This window comes from Photinus pyralis, unplaced genomic scaffold, assembly GCF_008802855.1.
Source record: "Photinus pyralis isolate 1611_PpyrPB1 unplaced genomic scaffold, Ppyr1.3 Ppyr1.4_LG7, whole genome shotgun sequence".
In the NCBI taxonomy this organism is placed as follows: domain Eukaryota; kingdom Metazoa; phylum Arthropoda; class Insecta; order Coleoptera; family Lampyridae; genus Photinus; species Photinus pyralis.
In genome coordinates this window covers 18,980,873-19,004,443 of record NW_022170738.1, presented here as the reverse complement: position 1 = coordinate 19,004,443, position 23,571 = coordinate 18,980,873, and the positions used below count along the sequence as shown (strand labels likewise).

Here is a 23,571-nt window from a genome sequence, read left to right as displayed (position 1 = left end):
GTAAAACAGAAATTTACGCAATTTTTTTGTTTGAAATTAAACCAGTTATTGCAATCCAGGTTTTGTTATTTAGAGTCAAGGAGAGGTAATTGTCGGCGTCTCTTACTTTGATTCAAGTTGATTAAATCTGGGGGTAAAGTTTCATATTGGAATTTAAGGATTTGGTTAAGCCACCTATTTATGTCATTGTTGGAATGCTGTAGGGTGCCAGAATCCAGCTGGACCTTGAGATGCGGATAAAAATTTTGTTTTCATTTTAATTAAAACTGAGCTAGTTAGAGGGAAATCGTGGGATTCCCAGAAGTGTAGGTTAGGTCTCACAACAACATATATTCTGGAACATAAATGAGCAATGTATTATGTTAATTGCCTATTCAAATTTCTCCAATTAATGTTACATCAAAATGCTGTGTTTACGTAATAGTCAATTCAATTTGATTTGTTTTATAACAAACAGTAAACGGATTCTACATTGAAAAGTTTTAATTAAAACTGTCGTTTGCCATTTCCCTAGTCCAATTATTATACTACAATAGTGGATTGATCAATATAATCCAAATATTAATGTGGTTTATGCGACTAATGACATTTTCAATTAATTAGTTTTTAAGCAAAAAAATTGCTAGATTTGGTTATAAATACGCGAACGCACTTTCATATGGCGGCTATAAATTATCTTGTAGCGTGCAATGCTAGGATACTTACACCTGCTACGCTTAAGGTGGATTTAGGGAATACTATATTTAATTTAACTTATCAGGATTTTATGCAGGTGTATTTAATAACTTTAGAGTTTATTTAACTGAATTTAAGAGAAGACCCAACTGATGTGTATGTTGCCCGCCTCTTCCACCTACAATACAATCGGACATTTTACATGGTCAGGTAACAATTTGGTTAGTTGAAAAAAACATAGTTGACGAATTTCCCGGGAAACATCGGACTACCCATAAATCCCGTAAATCTAATAACACCCCGTATACACAAGAGAGGTGCACAGTTTTGATTGATAAACTGGTTTTTTAACGTAAGTAGCCATTCCAAATATAACGCAATGAAACCTTTTGCACCTTGGACCACAACGCTTTCGTGGTAAAAATTTATTTAAATGAGAGCGCGCGGATCCAATAATTATGCTTTACGAAGTAACACCCCGCAATATTAACACTTGGAAAAAAATCCGCCGTCCGTTAGTTTTCACAACACTACGAAGTTTCCTTGTTGCATAAAAACGCCTCTTATTATTGATTTTGTTCGAAAAGGCAGCTCACGGTGAATGGATAAGGTGCTCACCACAATAAATTCGTCGAAAAATGGTGTTTCAATTTTCGATTGCGTGGCTAACGATTCTTTTAGATACAGCAGTTATACGGCTTTCGGTTCGAACTTTTAATTAACAATGAAATTTTACACGATCTCAAAAAATGACGTACACAATATTCTCCGGATTTCATGTCATAGGCGATCTATACATTTCCGCGCTTACGTTACGTAGGTTTACCTCGAAGATTTGACTAAGAATTTCTTTATAAAATCTTTGTGAACTGGGATATAGTGACTATTATTCCCTATCCTATTGAAATTCCTTCCCTGAGAAAGTGACCTTACTAATTGAGTTTCTCGTATTGGCGACTGTAACTGATTCATCTTGTGAACCCTAAATAACCCTGGGTTGCCGTGAGATCTTGGCGCACATCTTTCAGCAATCCTCTCATTTCTCTTCTAGTTTTTTCTATTTTCTGATGGCCTTTTTGGCTTTTTTACTGGTTTTCTTTCATCCCCTCCTTCAGTTTTGCTTTGCACTCTTTTTGTTCCTTTCTCTAATCTTTAAGCAACGTTTCCATCATTCTCAGTTCTTAGTTTGAACTCCTGTAATTTCTGGTGTATTTTCTGTTTCTTGAATTAATTTGCTTAAAGGCTTCTTAAAACCTGACCGTAGTTCGTAGCGTAGTTCCATATATACATAATTTACAAAAAAAAAACCTACCTTGGTATACCCCTACCTACAAAAAGTGTTTCAGGAATATCAACCGTTACTTCCAGTAAATTAAAAAATTCTGAAACCCCTTTTATAAAAATATTTACTCCTCCACTGATAAAGACAATTTGAATCCTAACTTCTGCGACCACATTCAAATGATCAATCAAATGAAAAAAACCTAAGTCAAGCCACCAGATTCCTTTTTGCACTCTGTATAGTCGCTCTAGAGTCTAGGTAAATGGAGTTATATTTTCAAAAACCACCTTCAAAGTTTTGGAGACATCTTGTAGTAAAATCTAGATCCCAAAAAATTTAAAATATTTCAATTTGCGCCCAGTAACGAAAGGGAAGGTGTTAACAAACAAAGGAATGTAGATACAACCTACTGCACATCTCGTCTATTTATATAAACACACTATTCCTTTTGGGTAGATTCAATTTAAGTAATGTTGGGAAAAATTATAGATTTAAAATGTTTGTAAGTAATTGTTTTTATTTAATTTTATCAAGTGTGTTTTTTGACCCAGTAAATTTTGAGTCTTTTGTTAGTTTGGACAAGCCGAGTGGATATTTCTAAAATAAAAATTTTGATTTAAAATTTAGTTATTTTGGCCTTTTGAGGTCATTGTCAGTAACGAATCGCTTTAATTTTGAAAAGTAATAGCCCTGATATCTTGCGTCGACATGTCAACACTTTGTCGTTCTGTGTGGGTCATACAGGACAACCAGGTAACAGCAATATATTCGGCTCAAATAAAACGTTGATGCACGTACTATGCAATGTTAAGGTGCCATTTACAGATGTCTCTATCCTGACATTCACGGTACGTAAACTACTACAACAAAAGTGCCACACTTTACGGAAGTAGGTACATACATTCACTTAAAAGCTTGAGTACGGAATAAAACGTACGTGTCTCTTTCTGATGTGCATTCGTAAAAAGATACCTACATATTGTTATTCTGTTTGAAAGTACAGACTGGCCTCTAATACTTTGGGATGTAAGAAAAGTTAAGAAAATATCCAACAGGAATAACAATGATAATTCAGAATGAACCTTTTTTAATGGATCTTATTACAGGTTTCCTGGAATGACGTCTAGATGGTAAAAACTTTTTAATGAGGATAAAAAAACAATAAATGTGGATAACTAAGCATCCAAGAAAAATCGATCTATCAACTTTGGTTTGCTCTGCCGCTCTACGTTAAATTAATATCTCAAAAGTTTTACGTGCGCTATATTCCCAATGTTATTGTTAAACTTGAACAACTTCCGAGTACCAAACGGGATACAGCAGCTTCGATCCGTCCTTAATAATTTAGGAAATTAAACTTTCTACGAGTGTAGGTCCACTCCTGGAGGATAAAATATACCTACGCATTTGTCTTAAAGTCATTTAAGTTTAGACAGTTTTATCTCTCCCGCCGATTCCTCAAGAAATCAATACCCACGTTTGTATTTCTCGACTGTAAATTGAAACAGAAAGAAAATGCTGTTGTCGAATAACTCAACGCCGATGCGCCTGCCAATGAAAGTATGGGATTTGTTACTGTTGCAAGGGAGTGCTTAATTAAACCTTATGCCAGAAAGTTTCATTATCAGGTAACAAGGACTGTTCTAAGGTGGTAATAAATTAAAGTTTAACGGAGTTCAGGAACATGATTTGTGTTAACACAGAACAGTGAACAAGTTATATGAATAAATCATTTAGACAATGTGACAATTGTACGCAAGATCAACATATGTCTCTAAAGTTTTAGTAAACAGTAGCTTGAGACATGCATAGGTGGCAATTACTATAAAGTACAAGTGACACTTACATTTCAGGCCAATGAAGTAGTACTTAGATGGAAAAACTCACGGAGACGTTTTAGTAATTACCATCGGTGAGATCCTTGCATGAACTAGAGGAGGAATGTCTGAGGCTGCATGTGAAAAAGTAACTCTGGGAGTAGGGTGAATTGTTGGAACTGTTTAAACAAGGGACATATTGCTCGGAACTGCGATAGGCCTTTAAGAGACCACTGCTTTAGTTGTGGTACACCTGAAGTCACTGGTCTTGACTGTGGGAAGTGTCGGGAAACGACCAAGGGGGATGGGAGAAGGGAGCCAGCTATCATCTCTTGAATCTTAAACTGGCTAGGGTCGTCGAGGATTATTTTGTCTATCCCATACCTAACATTTCTAGTATTTTAGACAGAGTCAGAGATGCTCGTTATCTGTCGGCATACTGGCAAATTGCCCTTGATGAGCAATCTCGTCTGTTAACTGCATTCACGATACCGTCGCGTGAGTTGTTTCAATTCAAAAGAGTTACCGCACCATCTAACTGGCAAATGTTAATAGATAGTGTTGTGGGGGTAGATTTGGAGCCCTATTGTTTCAAATATCTAGATGACATTATAATTATTGCGGCCCCCTTTGTGCAACACATTCAGGATTTGGGCAACGTATGTGAACGTTTGCGAGGCGCAAAAGTAAAGTTAAATAAGGAGACATGTCAGTTCTGCGGCAGCGAATTAAAGTACCTTGGCTATGTTGAATCTGGACTCCAAGTTGACCCTGACGAAATCACTGCGATTCTAGACGAAAGTTGCCGAAGTTTGGGCTTTGATTGAAACGGTCTCGTGATGCAGAAGGTTCATTCCAAACTTCTCGACGTTCATCCAGCCGCCCACTGAGCCATTGAAGAAGTCCTCAAATTTTAAATGGAGGTCAGGAGAATGCCGTACAACAGATCAAAAACTGTTTGGTGTCAGCTCCAATATTGTCCAGTCCACACCACACCAAACAATTCGTTATCCACACGGATGGAAGTTCTTTTGGAATAGGGGACGTCTTGAGTCAGGATTATCCGGGGGAAGAGGAAAAACTAATCTGCTATTTGTTGAGGTCTCTATATTGCGAGTAATTGAGAGTAATTACAGACCATTGGTCTTTATTGTGGTTGACTAACTTGAAAGAACCTTCGGGTAAGCTTGGTCGTTGCAATTTTCGCTCCAAAACAATACTCTTTCGATTTAATTCATAACATGAGTTGGAAAATGCGCTAAAAATATTTAATTGACTGAAAACCCAGCACAATAAGTATACATATGTACGTATTTTTGAAATAGGTCCTGTCCTAGTTGTGTTAACTCTTGCAAGATTAGATTTCATGAAAGGGAACGGTCCCTTAGTTTTTGTTTTAAAAAACTGATTCATGGGGTTATACCGTCTTTCGCTAACTCTATATATCTTCCGTACACTCTCCCCATGGATTTAAAGCTTGAGAGATATTTACACAAATGTTCATTATGTTGTGGTCTCAACGCAGACATTAGTACCTACTAGGTAACATTATTCACAATGTTATGTTCCCTCCCTGTTACAGTTTATATAATCCACTTATTTTAAACGAACGAGCAACGTATAATCTTAATACCGAGGATTATGGAGGTTCATACGTAGGTAAATGTAACAATGCACGTAGGCGATTTTGAAGTGGAATATTATTTCGTTAATGCGCGGTGTTAAAACTACTTTATCTTCAATTAATGAGACCACCTAACTTAATTAAAGGGATTATGTAATGATTAGTAAATTTGAATAAGTGTAATCAAAATGTCGGCGCACAGAAATAAATCACGATTATGGCGTTACACTCTACTCCTTTCTTCGGATAAATTTACGGTTCCCTTGTGAGGCGCCTTAAGACTCTCATTACTTACTTGTTCCCAGGAGTGGCAATTCTTTTTTCCCCTAACGGTGAACTTTAGATATTCTTACGAGAGCGGTGGATCGTAAATTACAAACTTTATTACTGCACTACAAAAAAAACGACTGGCGTGTTTCACATGTTACACTTGACCAGCAAAAATGTAATGCTACTATTTTCCAGATTTCTTACAATGATGCAGGAAGGACTGGAACATTAACAAGTCGATTCAATTGAAAAACTGTACGCAAAAAATGTTTCCCAATTTTGTTCTTAAATACATCGAGTGCATACAGCAAATGTGTCTTATGAGGCACATAACTACCCTAAATACCTTGCGCCGCCTCTGCCCAGTCTGCGTATGGAAATTCTATATTTACCTATAATGATTTCGCGGAACTACACGATAGGGTTTAACCCGTAGCAAAAAAACCTAGTTTGAATTTGAGTGCACCGAAGGCTTGAGTGCACTGCTTCCCGAAATTATTTATTTAATTTATCTTTGTGTTGTTTTTAAGTGAGCATGGTTGCTTAACCAACCTGGCTTTACAAATTTTCAAACCTTGAACCTGGATTCGAACAAGAAACCTTTTTGGTCAAAAGTCGTTATCTAATCCATCTAATCCATTAAAACCATTTTGAGAACAATACTCTATAGAGTTTAACACACAGAACCAAAATATAATTTCTTTAAAATAGCTTCCCGCCACCCTCAATTTACTCAAATTTTGAAATTACCAAGCATATATTGCAACTTCCCTGCTCACTCAAATCTGCAACAAAGCGCACCCCAAAATAATCTCCGAAATGACTAGTTTCTAAAAAAATTCCAAAAATCCAATCCAAATTAAGCTCCATTTTCAAAATCAAAGGATTTTACATACCATATTTCGCCTGTTTACTGGTATGCAGTTTAGAAATTAGAATATGGAAAATTGTTTACACATCAACAAAAGGCCAAACCATCAGTGGAAATAACAAAGTATAATGCGCCTGCTCTAGATTTAGTGGAATTCAACCTGGAATTAGTGTGTTACACGTGTGTTATTTGGTATTGATCAGTGTACACGATTTTAAAAAACGAGCGACTTCTCCTCGTTTTCATGCAAATGTTTAAATTTGCATACAATAAATTGGGGGTACCCGCAAAAATTTGTTTGGCCCATCCTAATTGCCAACCCATAAAATTCATCCTAGCTACGTACCTGGCTGTTGAGCGGACGTGATTTTATTACTATTATTATTATTGTTAAATGTCGCGTGTGAATAAGTTTAGTTTAAAGAAAGGTTTTTAATTTTTCGGCACACATTCAACGAACTATTGTACCTATTTGATCCAAATTTCAATGAGAATCTATAAAATTGAATACGAAGGAAGAATATTTTATTTTACTTGAAATTACAACTTGACAATTACCTCAATTATTTTATATACAAACCGATTGCTCTGATCTTAATACGAACCTCAGTAATTTTGTGTCGAACGCCAATAGCAATCAAGCGGTTTTTAAGATCCTTTCTTCTACTTACCGATCCAAGACCCTCGTGGACACTCTCTTTATGTTCACATTACGGGTGTAAGATTCCCGATGTTTTGCTAGATTTATGTCGAACTCGCCTCCGGCTCTCTCAACAATTGAATATATACAAAGTGTCTGGAATCTGGTTTTATTGTAGGAAGATGACGTCATTTGCATAAATGCAACTGGTAGCTTATGCCTGGTGAAACGTGGTGAATTGCACGATTGGTTGCCTATATAATTATTTACGTAGGCGCAGCTCAAATTTTTCACGGCCTGTCCCTATGCACCTAGGGGATGTTTCTAGTTCAGTTACTTATTTGATGACAAGATGTCTGCATGTAATGTCCGATTGAACAGAAGGTGAGTTTGGCTCAAATTCGACGAAACTCACCATTTGCCACAAGTGTCCATACCACAAGCAACATTTTTTACAATCCCAGTAAAACAGCGAGTTCTATAATTCTTGACCTTGACCAAATATGTATATTCATAAATGCATGGTAACGGTGTAGAATGGGGTTTTCCGCGTTTTTTCAAAAACCTTGAAAATGAACTCCAAGCACATTAAAAAAATTAGTGGTACTCATTTTTTTGTCAAGAGAAATCGTTGTGATTAGCAAACACGATTTTAAAATGAACGGCGTTTGAAAAGTTTCGAATGACCGCCACGTTGCTGTGACGTCACTACGCGCGTTGACGCTCAGCCGTAGCATTACAGACGCTTACAATCGATTCAGAGAAAGAAAACGTCGTTTTGACGGAAAAAAGCGTCGAATAATTATTGCATTTGTGCCTGGGTGTGATAGCAGAAGTCATCGCGAACCTAATAAATTGTATATAAACGTCCCAACAGGAAATATACGAAAAAAGTTCGACGTGATACCGCGAATTTGAAATCCCATTTGTGTTGTTGTGAAGACGATTCTAATTAATTAAAGTGCATAATGTCAATTTACTTTCAGTCAGTTATCGACGAAAATCCATAGATATATAATATTGTAATTGTAATTCAGAATATGATTTACTTCGAACTCTGTTCTGGGCATATCTGTGCCCTTACAGCACACATTTTTCTCTATTTTCACTTCCACATATCCAACACCCTAATTTTCTCGTTGACATCTGTAAGGTGCATACTTTATTAGGTACCTACACTATACACACAAAACTGGATGTTATACTTCCTATGAACCATAACAGATTTGCTTCTGGGCTTTGACTCCACTCAAACGAGTGGCATGGAAAAACTCACTTTTCGAGAAAAAGGCGGCGACCATTAACACTTCAACCTTTGACAGACTATCTAACTGCCCCTTTACGAACCAGTCAGAACTCGGTTTATGGCAGATTGCCATAATAAGTCGAATCGAACTCCTATCAGTGTCATGCACTAATATAACTCCCGATCGGCAACCCGCGTAGTGACGTATGCGACGCTCGGCCAATATCGGCATGTCGTCGGTTGCATGACAAAATTTGAAAGTTTTACGATATTAGGTATATGTTGTTTATTGACATGCTGCAATTAGGGAAAAAAGTTTTGTATATGAGATGTTTAATTACAGGTTATAAACTTTACAGTAAGACACAAAAAAGTTACAATATTTTTTTGCAGGAAGACCCTATTGCTGAATTTTTTATAAATTTGTGATAAAATTTTTATTCAAAGATGTACAGCAACTATCTAATGTGCAATTGTTAGTGGTCTAACGACATGCAATAAAATTTAAATCTAAATTGGCTACAGAAGTTTTCTTACATCTTTGCCGTGATTGTGCTCTATTGTCATCATTTTCTTCTTCTACACGCTCATATTTGCAGAACCCCCTCGCTTTCATATTCACAAACGACTTACTTGTTTCTTCCTTTATTCAACAACCAGGCACATACATATTTAAGTACCTATCACCTTTGAATATTATTGATTGATTATTGATTTTATATTCAAAGCTATCACCCAATTTCGTCATGAAGACGCGCCGTACTTTCCAATCAATCGCCAAATATTAAATAGTCTCTATACTTTTATATACTCTAAATCGGTCTCAGACACTTCTTATTTAATAAATTCTAAATGCAAATAACAACAGATATCAAATAAGATCTCATTTTGTACACCTATTAGTTTGGATTACCTGCAACTCTTTGTGCAAAAAATAATATGGTAGGTATACCAACACCGTAAATTTAATTAAAACTAATAATGGCAGCAGTGTAATTAATTCTACACAACGGTAAGTCTCATTAAAATCTGAATGGTGTGTGAGTCTTTAAGACCTTTTATACACCTATACGCTGAATGTAACTGTGATGTATCAAAAGCAAGCCAATTTTGAACGCACTGCTTTGAAAGCAATTAAATTAGGGAGAGATCACGGCGTTTATACGTAGAAAGCAAAATTCTTCCGGTCAATCTTTTTAATCGCACTTCCATTATTCTCGTCAAATCTACCATTCCGCATTTACCTACCTTCGAACCTTTTATATCCCTATAAAAAAACCTCAAGTTAAATTTTTTAAATTATTTTACAATTGCTGTATAAACTTCCGAACTTTAACCACTATCGTAAATATCATTACATTACAACGGACATTTCTGCCCAAGTTACAAAATTACTTCACTAAAAGTGAATATTAATTATAGTTTCTTTTGCAGATGAAGAGGATTTGTTTATGGTTTCGGACTTGCTCTTAGGAGGTGATCTACGATACCACATACAGCAAGAAGTCTATTTTAATGATGAAGCTGTGAAACTCGCGATCTGCGAATTGGCACTTGCACTTGATTACTTACAATCCAAGCACATCATTCATAGGTAGGTATGTGGATCTATTCCTCAAGAAGGCATTATGTTTTGGTTAAAACCACGCGTTTACGTTCGTTTATTCGCCGGTATATTCGTATATAACCGGTTGCTTTCACTTGGAGTTAAGATGGTCTCAATATGGTTGAAGGATATTACGCAACTCAAAATGGCGTCGACTGCCGGCCTCGTTCGAGGCTGTACACGGATAGTAACTCGAAAACCGGATTCTCTGGAAACTCCCTGAAGCACAATTCGACTAATATAGCAAACGCATATCTCTCTCGGAAGTTCTCGAACGCTCCCGAATATTCTGGAATGTTCTCCAACAAATAGGTCATATTTTCCGGAAAGAATTTTTATCGCCGATGACTAATCTTTTATTTTATTCGAATCTTTTACTATACAAAAGCTCAATATCAACAAATTTTCGCCGAGGGTCATAACAGCACTCACGCTGTATTTTCTTAGTTGTTACCTAATGCAGAAATGCAACCAAATTAAAATATCATGCAATAATCTATATGGCAAAAAGGAAAAGGAAGAGAAGAGGAAAAATTCCATACATTTAAAGTAGGTAATAAAATGAGTTACCTAAATTATACACTGAAATAGAAAACATATTTACACTAAATAAATATAATCAATAATTGCTTGAGCACAAAAAAATGGGTTTAACAAAGGATATTAGGCACAGTCATGAAATTCCGAAATGTCGCCGAATTCCTTCGCTAATGAAATATTTCATCAACGTTGTAAATATTGATTCATTATTTATTGCCATCGTTACGTTTGCTATGGTAGGTATAGTTGTCGTTATAACTCTAAAATCAAACAGCTATAGGTAGCTTACTTCCACATTTAAAGTGTTATTAACTTAGGTATGTTTATTTTTCAGAGATATAAAGCCGGACAACATTCTCCTTGACGAGGAAGGTGAGTTGAGGTCTTAAATAGATGTAGAAAAGAAATTTTGATCCATCATTTTAAAGATGATCTTAGTTACATTTTCTTGAGCCGTTTACAAATTCCCCTATTCAGTTTTGTACAGATGATAATGAGCTAAGAGAAATACCTACATATGAAAAATAAAGGCTGTGAGAGGTTAAGAAAATTTTGGTATTTCAAGGAAAACTTATAGATAGATAAGTAGGCAGTAGGCAGACAAAACAACAACAATAACCGGAAATGTCTCCATTTATCAATGATTTAAACAAAATAATTTTTCCTCATACTTATATAAAATAATTTCCGATAATTTCAATAGTAATTTTAGCTTCACAGTTTAAATGATGTAATCCACTTTATCAAGTCAGAAGTTTTACTGGAAACTAATCGAAAATACAACATTTTTTACTAATAAATGTGTAAACAAATATAGCAAACGAGTTCCTGGGTATGTACTCGTATATTGCATATATGCGAAAAACCTAATTTTGAACCTGAGTATAGATTTGCAATTATTCCATGTGCATATGTACCTACCTATCATTGCAGCATTTAAATGCTTTCATAAATAAGAAAGTTCGCACTGCTCATGCGCAAAACCAAATAAACTGGCGTTATGTTTGCCTTTATTCCAAGTTCCCCCTCTATCAAATTTCATAAATAAAAAGGTTTGCAATACGGCTAATAAATGGTCGAAATGCGAAAAGGGCACTGTGAATGTTGAATTGATTATAGTCAACTTTTGGCATTGCGTATTATACTTGGTAAATCTGTGCGCATATTGAATTCCATGCAATTCGGTTCATAAGTAACAAGCAAGCGCCTCGTGGTGTAATCTTGGTGCTCAGGCAATAATACTGGACTTCTCTACCTTGATTTATAATGTACTATTATCTACAATTCAATATCACCCCATTTTGAGTATAGATAATAACATGGATTAATACACTCCTATACGCCCAATCAGCTTGTTTCAAATTCTAACCAATCAGATGATTTTTTCAGTGATTAAAAGCTAGGTCACTTTTTATCAGCGATTAAACACTACGTAGCTTTTTATCAGCGATAAAAATGCGCGTAGGAATGCATAAGATATAGACCACGAGCCACCAATATGAAACCCCCCCCCCCCCCCCCCCTCCTGTGGGAATTTATGACTTATACTTTTTTTGTTGGTGTTACCTACCAGATTAATTCAATTCATCAATTCAATTGTTAGCCCTTTTTAAATTACAGCATATTCGGGGAAATTAAGAAATACTGAAAAATGTAAAAAAGAAATGAATTTTTTATTTTGTTTAATTTTAAACTACAAAAGGGTAAGTACATTTAATTACCATATTTTTTTATGACCTTATTTCATCAGTTCCATGAAAATGAAATTGTTTTTTTAAAAAATCTCAACTAACAACATATGATTTTATAGTATCATTTGTAATGAACTGTCATTTTCTTCATCCTCGTGTATTAAGTCGTCTAAGTTTAGTACTTCTGGTTCATCTTCATCTTATCCATTTCAAAGCTTTCTGGAACGTCAAGCAGTTCGGTAGTAGGCAACGGATCTCCTTTAATCCAATCAAACTTAAGCTCACCATTCTCCAACATCCACCCATGTCCTACTGGGGGTGGTGTGGAGGGTTTAGCTACATGTGCGTTATTCCATACGTAACATTGGTAGTTGACACGTTTTATGTGGTTTTCTAATGACGTTTTGCATGGGGGAAGTAGACTTAAATCTACACCTTTATTATTGGGCAGAGAAAATGCAGTTGTGGGAGAATACTTTTGTGAAAACAAATCAAACCGTAGTTTGTTTATATCTGTGTATTCCTTATTACTGTACAAGCAACAGACGAATTCCTCCAGGCCGTGTCTGTAAATGTCGGTGATGCTCCTAATGATGTAAGGATAGGTGTTTCAATGTGCGAGGCGAAACCGAGCAATGTGTCACGGTACTATACATTCAAAATTTTCAAAAAAGTAACTATTATATAGGTAATATTCCCAAGAAGTAAGAATGCACCCCTCAAAAATTCTAAAACGTTGCCGATTCGATCTACCGACATGTCGGGCGTTGCAATTTATCGCAAAGAACACGTTACAGAAGGTTTCGTCGAAATCGAAAAAATTCAAAACGAGAAAATTTCCATACTATACCCTTCCTTCGATTAAAATCGAAAAAAAATTGTCAAAAATCGTTCGCTTTTTCGATGTCATCTTATACATTTGGGCACGAGGATTGCAAAAATGGAAACAAAATCTCATAAAACATTACGGTTCCGGCGATAGGGGGAGCGCTTCGTTTGTCGAATTTTTCAAAGTTTTACAAAAAAATTAATAATTTCGCCAATATTCGAGGTATGCAAACGGTTGATACGGCGATCGAAAGAGAAAGGATGCATCGTACGACACTTTCACCGCCCGCAAAAATTCAAAAGGGTCTACGAGAGAGGGCGCCAAAGGGAAAATTAAAATGCTAGTAGAAATGGGCGCAAAATGGGCACTTGGCGGTGAAATCTTGGTACTTTTTGTTACTAAACGATTACTTTAGAGACGGGTCTGATCTATATGCTTACCATCCCCACGGTACGGTCGTAAGTGCGTTAAATCAAAATCGATATGAAAAAGCTAATTTTCGAAGAAATTATGATCCCAAATTTATTATTTTTGTTTTTCGTTAAAAACGACGTTAAGATTAAGTGAGTGCGAAAGTTTGGCGGAGATTTGAGGTCCCATCCTACATTTAATATTTGGTAGTTTTCATGATTTTTTCGTGTTTTTCCGGGATATGTTGTAATTCGCATGTGGCAAACACCTAAAACCTCAAAATACATGTCAATACAAACAAAAAAATGTATGTGCTCAAAAATTCCCACGGGGGGGGGGGGGGGTACATCTCAGCCTCCGCTCTAACACTTATGTATAAAGTGGTTGTGAAATTTACTGTCTTTTATTAATCTCCCTAAAATACACTCGATCTTGGTTTTAAATCAGGATAATTTTATTTTTAATTCACTTAAATTTTGTTGCTTCCTGGAAAAAACTCTGGATCTCTAGTTTTTTCCGTGTAAAATTAAAATTATCCGATTTAAAATCAAGCTTTTGTGTATTTACCCCCGATATATCCCTTTCATTCTGTTTATCGCGCTTTCGTTTAACCTCTGTCAACTGCCCGATGTCTTTTCTTTTCTTCAGCAGTAGTTTCAACTATTGCTTTCTTTCACACATTCTTCAAGCCTCTTGTTGTTTTTGATTCGATTATCGTTATTTTCCGTACTAGCCACTCGGTATTTGATACCTGAAGGATTTTGGTGTCGATGGCTGCAACCGCTATGTTATAGGTATGCACATCAGAGTTGTATATAGTAAATAGAGGATCAGTACCTACATAGGACCTGCACGTGGAAAAATAACTCTAACTACAGTGGCCACATTACTTATAGAGTTGCAACGGCCCGGCCGTTATGACACATGCGTGGTGCGTGAAAAGCGAATCAGCTGATTTACTTTGCTCGCAGCTACGTTGTTGATTCGTCACTATGTCTCCATCTGGTTAGTGCGCACACTCGCCTACGGCCTGCGCAAGATTTAATTGGGGTCAATTATCCACAACAACACTGTTTCTCTATTTACTATATATACAACTCTGTGGTTATATGACGTCGTATCATTGGCGATATTGAAAATGTTGAACTACCCCTCGAGTTGGTGGAACCACAGGTTGGGGTCGTTATTCCAAAACGGTGGCGATTTCACTGCTACGCGGCTACGAATGTTTGCTGCATTCAGCATCTTGGAAACGGCTTCCATATCGATGTTAGCTGGCTGAAACCGCGAACGTGGTTCTCGTTCTATTTTATTATGCAAGCGTAAACTGGACTATGTTCGCGTACTGAAAGTACGGTTTTACAACATTGATTAATGGCCGTTTGCACCGACAAATTTAAGCGGAGCTTAGCTTAAGCGTCCCTTAAAATCCATGCCAACCATTGTCTCAATAATCGTGGCCATGGATTTTAAGCTACGCTTAAGCTAAGCTCGGCTTAAATTCGTCGGTGCAAACGGCCATTAGTGTGTATAGTCACTGCCGAAGTGCACGCGGCGAGCGCTGTCGTAGGAGTGACTGAGTGCGGATGCGGGTCTTTTGGCTGGTGGAGCGTGGCGCGACGTCGAGTTGGCAAAGCGAACTGGTTCTGCAGGCGGTGAGCTGGTTATTTTTTGAAGCGCCGTCGAAGCAGGAATAGCGTTTGCAGAGTTCAGAGCTCTGCTTTTAAACCTTTGCGACCAGGGACGCTTTACTTTCATCCTCGCTTTCATGGGTTGGCTGTTTTGACCAATCAGAGTGCAGCACGTTTTAGTTTGCTGTCGGATGTGCATGCGGCGCGTCACCACACACACCATTTTTTAAGTGACATAATCATTTATTTATAATGCTTTTATTGGTATGAAAAATACAAAACGGTATTATTAAGAGATGCTTAATTTACTTAATGGAATCTCTTAGGAACAATATGTTACATAGCACTTTACTGTACAACTATCCCGAAAACAAGGAGGCAAATTCAGTTTAATCTGCCGGGAAATTAGACGATACTGAAATTTTAATGCTGCCACAGTACAGTTTTCATCCGAACATTGCACTTCTAGAGTGATTAGGCAATCTTTGATTAGTATACAATCCATGTGTAGCTTAAATAAAATGGAATCGTTGTCAATAAATTCAAACAAGGTAATAACAACTTCATCTTCAACAATTGTATAGCGCCAGACCCGAGTGTTATTACTTTTCTTAAGACTTACACTTATTACATCTGAAAAATAGCACCCCTTATGCACACTCTCGTAATGTTCTTTCACTTTACCATGTAAATACGTTTTTTTCTTACGGATGAGGTTGCAAAATTTACAAGTACAGGTATTAAATATACAGTGAAATTCATGATGAAGTATAGAGTCACCCTTAACTACTTTACCACAGTGTGTGTACTCCACAGAGTTGTATATTTACTTATATACAACTCTGTGGTGTACTCGCACAGATAATTTTCTTCGGCCAGCAAACGTGCAATATTAGAGTTAAATGATACCAATTGGCAATCACTTTGTCTATTAGACGATAAATAACAAGTATGGCAGATGAATTGGTCATCTAATTCAAAAATGGGCAACTTTAAACTTTTGTCGCAAGAACATTTAAGAAATGGTAAAATTTTAGACTGTATCAGATTAGTGTCGTTGTTGTCACTTTGCATTTCTACAGTTAAAGATATTGACAAAGATGTAGAATTGTTTAGCAACCGCCTTATCTCATGTAAGTTAACAATTTCCTTTGGAACGCATAATCAATTAATAAGCAACTATTTAAAGAAACGCACTCATGGCCTGTTAACTGTAAAACATTGTCTCGATTGGAACTGTTCTCTAGTTTGATTTTTGAGTTTAGTTCTAGATCAAATGTGACAATGATATACTTAAAGGTACCAATTGCCGAATCATACATGTAATTAACCAGGAAGAAGCACTCGCCATTTAACACCATAAAAGCATCTTCTGCATCTTGATCCACATGAATGTCAAAGGTAGCACTTTTTAAAATTGACAAACGGTGCTCTTGGGTAAGGTGTTCACGCATTTCTTTAAATTTACCATTCCACTGACATTTAAATTTGTTATGCAATGGACAAGGAACAGGATTATAGTTACACTTGTTGATGTGCTCTTCTTTGTTGAATTTATATGTTACAGTACAACCGTCACCGCTATTCTTGCATGGAAAATGCACATTCGCCAATATCTTTTCTAAAGTAGCGTTTCGATAGGGTTTAAGGCAGTTCCCTTGCGAGCAGCTGTTGCATATATCTCTGCCGTCTTCAAGAAGATAAATTGGAGCAGTTGATAGGTATTGCTTACATATGGTACAAAGAAAGTCTTTAGGAACTAATTCAACACCAGATTTCAACATTTTCGTTATTGTTGTTAAAGGTTCTAACCATATATATAATGGTTCTAACTCTCCCAATGGGCAATCACACAACATTCAAACACAGAATAGATAATAGATATACAGGGTATTGCTCACAACGCGTAATCTGAATCACTAAAGTCACTTCTATATCTAGTGACTACTAAATCACGAATTGGAAACCCATGTAATGTGTTTGATCATAGACGTATTAACCAAATTGTCTTGCTAATATCCTCCTGGTAACCATAAACAAGCATTTTTAGTTGCCTACACTAAGGGCCGGTTGCACAAAAGCAGTTTAAACCTCGTTTAGATTAACGCAATGGATTAAGACATTTGATTAGTTGAAATTTGACAGAACGTCAAATATCAACCAATCGTAGACCTTAATCCACTGGTTAATTCCAAGTGAGGTGCCTTTGTGCAACTGGCCCTAAGTAGCGTTAGAAAATTAGAATATAAGTAAATAGCTAAATGAAGAAAAAGATAGTTAATCGTTCGACCAGGTCACCAAAGTATCCTCATGGTTATGAAATTTATTTTCCCCCAACTGTGAAAGAGGCTGTCACATCAGAAAATTCTGAGCAGTGGCGTGAGGAAAAAGAATAAAGAAATTTCGTAATTAAAAGAAAACAAGATCTGGAAAATCGAACCTGTTTGCTATGTGGGGCCGTTGTGCGTCGAGTCGACTGCCGCGTAGTATCAAAAGTCATCACTGGCGGCGCATGCGTCGAGGAATGTTCTCTGACCAGGCCCTTGTCACAAGGGACAATTCACAATTGTCATTACTGACTTGTAAACACAAGGAGTACCCCTGCGTGCCGTTTGGAACCTTTACGCAAAAAAAACGCTGCTTTGTGAAAAATACCAAAAAACTTGTGTTTCTGAGATCCCAATGGTAAACCTCAAATTTGGCACACCCTGTACACCATCAAATGAAACCAAAAATACAATTTATTGTAATAGTGTGTAAAATCGTTTATTTTTATAGGACACATGCACATAACCGACTTCAATATAGCTACGTTTGTTAAGGATGGACAATTAGCTTCATCCATGTCGGGCACCAAACCATACATAGCACCAGAGGTTTTCGACTGCGCTGTGGATTTGTGTGTTGGATACTCCTACGCGGTAGATTGGTGGTCATTAGGTAGGTAACACAGAGAGATATAGAACCGTCAGGCAGCGTTTCACTGTCACTGGTTTACCGCCAGACCAGTAACATGCAGGTTGCTCTAATGAGCGTCTAACTCCAAAGACGTCTCTGAGACAAATTTACCACTGTGCTCTTACCGCTGTACCCATTTTTGCTTACTTAGACTGCGCGTCGCGTCGTCGTTATTTTGCGCATGACGTCAATGAAAATGCGTTGCTTCCCAGATTGTTTATACCTATTGCTTTTTACACTAAATACGACGACTGATTAATTGACGCCACCTACAGAGCTTTTTAAAAAAGTCAATTCCTGAACGGGCTCCCGTTACAATGCTTTTGCTTTGAAGTACACCTTTCTATGTTGAATTGTTTCAACACATACCAAAACAGTTTGTTATTCCATAATTACACTTTTTAAAACAAAATTCAATCTTTTCACAACCTACTTTAATAAGCCTCTTATTTGCATGTTGCCAAAGGGACCTTCTGGTTCTGGCCCGAATTTTTCTTCGAAAAGTGCACGCAAGTTACTCACACATCCCTTATGCAGTATTTATAGAGGCCTCTTAAGTTTACATATATTGTGTTTTCTGCTATCTCAACACTTAGCAGCTTATTCTTCACTAACTGCAATACTTGAAGCCCATTTTTAAGTAGGTAAGCATGATCATATTTTCCAGTTTTCCTTGGGCTCCAATTAGAAATATATCCATATTTACAGTGCCCAGAAATAACGCCCGTTTATTCACCATCCTGCTGACTGCTAATGACCTACTCGAACGAGATCGTCGCCGTCACACCATGCTAGAGGACTACACAATGTTGCCGAGTATAGTCTCTCAATTTTTTTATTAACCCTTGCCAATTCAACGGGGGGGGGGGGGGCGCAATTGCTTGAGTGAATTTAAATGAAGTTCGAGAAACGCTGCCGTAAAACATTTTATATTATATTTTTACTTAACTACTACTTTTTAGGTGTTGTTGCATACGAAATGCTCCGAGGACGACGACCATTTGACATACACTCAAACACGTCTATTCAAGAAGTGAGGGCACTATTTCAAAACGGAGTAAATTACCCTTCTTCTTGGAAAGACGAAATGATCGACCTTCTCTCAAAAGTTCGTTTGTTGGCATAAAATGAAAGGAGAACAACTAATCATTGTGTTTTAGCTGCTGTGCGTCAGACCTGGGGAGCGTGTTTCAACAATTCAAGAATTAAAACAGATAAAGTGCCTAGACCAATATGACATGGAATTAGTTTTCCAAAGAAAATATCAGCCTTTCTTTGCCCCACCAGTAAATATGACTGCATATTTCAACAAAATTGTAATAATCCGTACGTTTGCTTTTTAGAGAGATCACTTAAATTGTGATCCCACGTTTGAACTTGAAGAAATGATTATAGAAACGAAACCGCTGCATAAAAAGAAAAAGCGATTAGCTAAGCAAAGGTCGATAAGGGAAACGCACCAGGCGGAAGTGGTAGGTACATTTTCAGTAGCATGGTTTGATTAGGTACTAACAAAGATCTTTAGGAGGCAGACTGTCCCATAGAGCTGCACCAAACGATCATACCCGAGTTCAAAATCTACAACAGATACCAGGAGCTGGCTAGGCGCGAAAAAGAACGCAAGGAATTAGCATGGGAAAAGGAACTTCAGCTAGCAATGGAAGCTTCCGATCCACTATCACCCGTAACCAAAGACAACTATACTTGTAGTAGCTGTCCAAAGTCACGCAGTGTAGACGACAGCTGTTCCTCAATTCTAAAAAGTGTCAAAATTTACCATAAAACACCTTGCATATTAGAAACCAAGGAATTTTTAGATGATACTATAATTGAAGAATCTAGTCAATTAGTAAACCAAACCAGTGATAATCAAAGCGCTACAAGTTTTCAGAAGGAAAAAGTTTGTGATATTCAGAATAAATTACAAAATTTTGAATTTATAGATAGATCCCCATCACCTGTAGATCGTAAAGATACTTGATAATTTTCTACTTTTCTCATGTAGGTAATAAGTATAGTATAATGTTAAAGGACCATTTTATCACTTAATAAATATTTTTCCTAGTGTCATTTATTTAAACCTTAAGTCTGCGGTTTCCACTTTTCCAGCAATTAAATGGTAGGTATACCTACCTATGCTAATTTATATTTAAATTTTCTCAGACGATTTCGAGGTACCTACCATTATTAAAAGGCAATGCGAATCCCTTTAGAATAAATATCACCCAAACAACCTTTCCATTTAAAATTTGTAAGGAAAAATTCTATACTAGACAATACCTAAAGATTATGCATTCATTTAAGAATCACAGACAACTATACATCCACGGATTATCGTCGATGAACACCCGATCCCAATAATAAAGCAAGCAACCCCGTCCCGTACCGTGCATGGCACAGCCAATATTCCCACTATCTGACAGCGTTTAATGGAGACGGTGATGCAGGACCTCTCCAATGTAGTGAGCTTCTTTGCAGACAATTTCGAAAACCCATGCAGACTTTCGCCGCAACATTGTATCTCGTTTTGATTGGTCGTTGGCTCCGGTCGCCATATTAGAGCTAAATTTTTCAAACTGGCCAATAGAAAAATCTCCCAAATGACGCGTACACTCCGTGCTATAATTATCTTAGTAGTATGTAAACCTTTGATGTAATTCCAGAGACTTGTTATAACTAGACCGCGCGTAACGTACATTTTACTATAAACGCCTGTTGTCAAGATAGGATAGGCAACCAACTGTTCATCGCGGGGCAGACGTACGTTCTGCAGCTTGCTTTAGCATATGTTTATTCTAAATTTTATTTTAGTAGCAAAAAAAGATAACATATAACTGTTAACTGTTTTAATCGAATTTATTGGTATTTTATTTGTACTAAATTGGTATATAACTGCCTTACTCTGGTCCTAATTCGATTTATATGTGTATTTTGGTGGTGAACACGCATGGGAAAATATACTCTTAAAACTAAAGATGTAAGTAGTAAGATATGATTATTTAGCGGATTTTGATTCAATATATGCCTATCCAAAAACCCAAATGGGCTGTAACTGTTATTTATTTTTCTTAGACTGCTGATAACCATTTTGTTTACAACGCGGTGTGGTGTGGATTGAATGAAAAACCTGAACACATTTTCAGCAATTTGGCAAATTTTTAATTCATCGCTTGATACGTGCAACAATCCTCCACGATTTTTTTCTAGTTAAAAGCTTTGAATGACTCTCTGATGCGAATATCGCATCTGCACATATGGAACATTTAACAGATTATGTTATCAAAAATCTCTAAACCTTCCCCATATAGTTAACTATATAATATAACTATATGGGGAAGGTTTAGAGATTTTTGATAACATAATATATTTCAACCCCCATTTCGAGGAACGATGGATCCAACTCAAAACATTTAACAGACTTATAGCTATTTTTCTTGTAACAAAACCTGAAATATACTTAGTACCAGTAAGTATTTAGTTACGTCTATACCTAATAGGCAAATAGGTACTGCCGTTATCTGGTAAAGGATGTCGAATAATAGTAATTCTACGTTATTTTAAGTGAATGGGAAAGTCGAAAACGCTCGGTATTGCGTTATTGTTTAACACCTTCGTAGGTACCTGTCTAAAATAGGCTTCATTCCCCGCAAATGCACTATGGTGGGAGTAAATTTTTCTCTTCGAATGGCTCTGATCCATTGGCCCTTTAAACTTTTATCCGTTGGAAATCTGCATATTATTTAAAATTCTATCTCCAGAGTACATGTTGATACGCACGAGTTAACCTAAGTTTATTGGTTTATTCTCAACAGAAATTTATCTGTTCACTAATTCGAGCTAATCACGAGAATAATTAAAGAACGGAACATCTAAAATAACAGCTTATTTCATTATATTGCACATCATCTCTGCGATTTTTGCCCCGCGGTGCATTGTGTGTTGCATACTGTGTCGACAACACCTTAGATACGTTAAGCGCAGTCTAGTTATAGCAAGTCTCTGTAAAAATAAACTTAAAATCATAGTAAGAAAGATGAATCTTTGTAGGATCGTTTATTAGCCTATGTATAAATGAAAAAAAAAATAGTCAGCTGACTGCACCGCGGTGGATTATACGTCAGCTGATTGGATAAACATGTAAAAAAAAACGTTAGATAAAATTAAAGTAAGAAAGCTGAATTTTGGCGAAATAATAGTTTACTACATCAGTTTTGAGAAAAAAATACTCCGCTGCAATTTCCATGGTGGGAAAGTCATCAGCTGGTTCACGAAAGATGATATGCGCCCGTATTTTGTGGCCGTCAGCTGATGATTTTTCCACCGCGGAAACTCCAGCGGACTATTTTTTTTATAAAAGTGATATAGTAAACTATTGTTGTAACAAATTATAACTTTGTTAATTTGATTCTTGCTTTTTTAGAGCGAGTTGGATGCTGCATTTATGAAAATTAGCTTGATATCGATTGAAATTTCTTTTTTTTTACTTTTTAAATACTTTATTTTAATATATGAATGCAGGATTCTGTCAAGTAATATAAACTTACTACAATCAAAGTAAACAATCGATACTTACGTAAAGGTGAGTAAATGTTTTGAAATTAATTATTTAATGTATTTATATTGAGTTGATTTTTTATAGGGGCGTTTTTTTATGCGTTTTAAAATAAATTTACAAAAAATATAAACAGATAATTTACATTTATACATCTTCGTCTTCTTCATTACTTTGAACTATAACCTCCTCACTGAAACGTGTAGAGACGCTCAGCAGCAACTGTTGTGCTATTATATAATGTCACAGAATTTCTGAGTATTCATACAAATAAAAAAAAAGTAAATAATAAAAAGTGTTCAATCGATAATTGCCGAATCGAGCTAATTTTCATAAATACAGCACGAAACTCGCTCTAAAAAAGCAAGAATCAAATTAACAAAGTTGTAATTTGTTACAACAATAGTTTACTGTATCAGTTTTATAAAAAAAATAGTCCGCTGAAGTTTCCGCGGTGGAAAAGTCATCAGCTGACCGCCACAAAATACTGGCGCATATCATCTTTCGTGAACCAGCTGATGACTTTCCCACCATGGAAATTGCAGCGGAGTATTTTTTTCTCAAAACTGATGTAGTAAACTGTTATTTCACCAAAATTCAGCTTTCTTACTTTAATTTTATCTAACGTTTTTTTTTACATGTTTATCCAATCAGCTGACGTATAATCCACCGCGGTGCAGTCAGCTGACTATTTTTTTTCATTTATACATAGGCTAATAAACGATCCTACAAAGATTCATCTTTCTTACTATGATTTTAAGTTTATTTTTATTATACATGCGTGGGTGGCTGCTGCGGCTACCCCCACCACAAATGCGCCAGCTGATGTTTATTTTATTAATCAGCACATCTAAATAGTCGACAGAAAAAATTTCCAGCTTTCTTCCAATTGGTCGCCAAAACTGCCAACTGGCTCCCGGACTATTAC

General features: G+C 36.4%; 3 protein-coding genes across 8 annotated transcripts in view; 2 read left to right on the top strand and 1 right to left on the bottom strand.

Annotated features, from left to right (window-relative positions):
- Positions 1-23,571, bottom strand: part of LOC116175917 (serine/threonine-protein kinase 32B) — a 267,380-nt gene that overhangs the window by 131,149 nt on the left and 112,660 nt on the right. The window lies entirely within an intron of this gene.
- LOC116175919 (venom serine carboxypeptidase-like) overlaps positions 1-23,571 on the top strand; it is a 64,786-nt gene that overhangs the window by 16,567 nt on the left and 24,648 nt on the right. The window lies entirely within an intron of this gene.
- LOC116175921 (serine/threonine-protein kinase 32B-like) lies at positions 9,846-20,161 on the top strand. Of its 5 annotated transcripts, none has more exons than XM_031494304.1 (7): positions 9,846-10,019; positions 10,906-10,943; positions 17,912-18,073; positions 19,054-19,199; positions 19,252-19,377; positions 19,435-19,563; positions 19,617-20,161. In XM_031494304.1, exons 1-7 carry the CDS (start codon positions 9,877-9,879, stop codon positions 20,070-20,072), a joined length of 1,200 nt encoding a protein of 399 aa, XP_031350164.1. In that variant the 5' UTR covers positions 9,846-9,876; the 3' UTR covers positions 20,073-20,161. The 5 variants fall into 5 exon arrangements, with proteins under 5 accessions (XP_031350164.1, XP_031350168.1, XP_031350165.1 ...); XM_031494308.1 differs by having other exon boundaries at positions 19,435-19,567; positions 19,617-19,835; XM_031494305.1 differs by lacking the exons at positions 9,846-10,019; positions 10,906-10,943 and adding an exon at positions 15,982-16,158.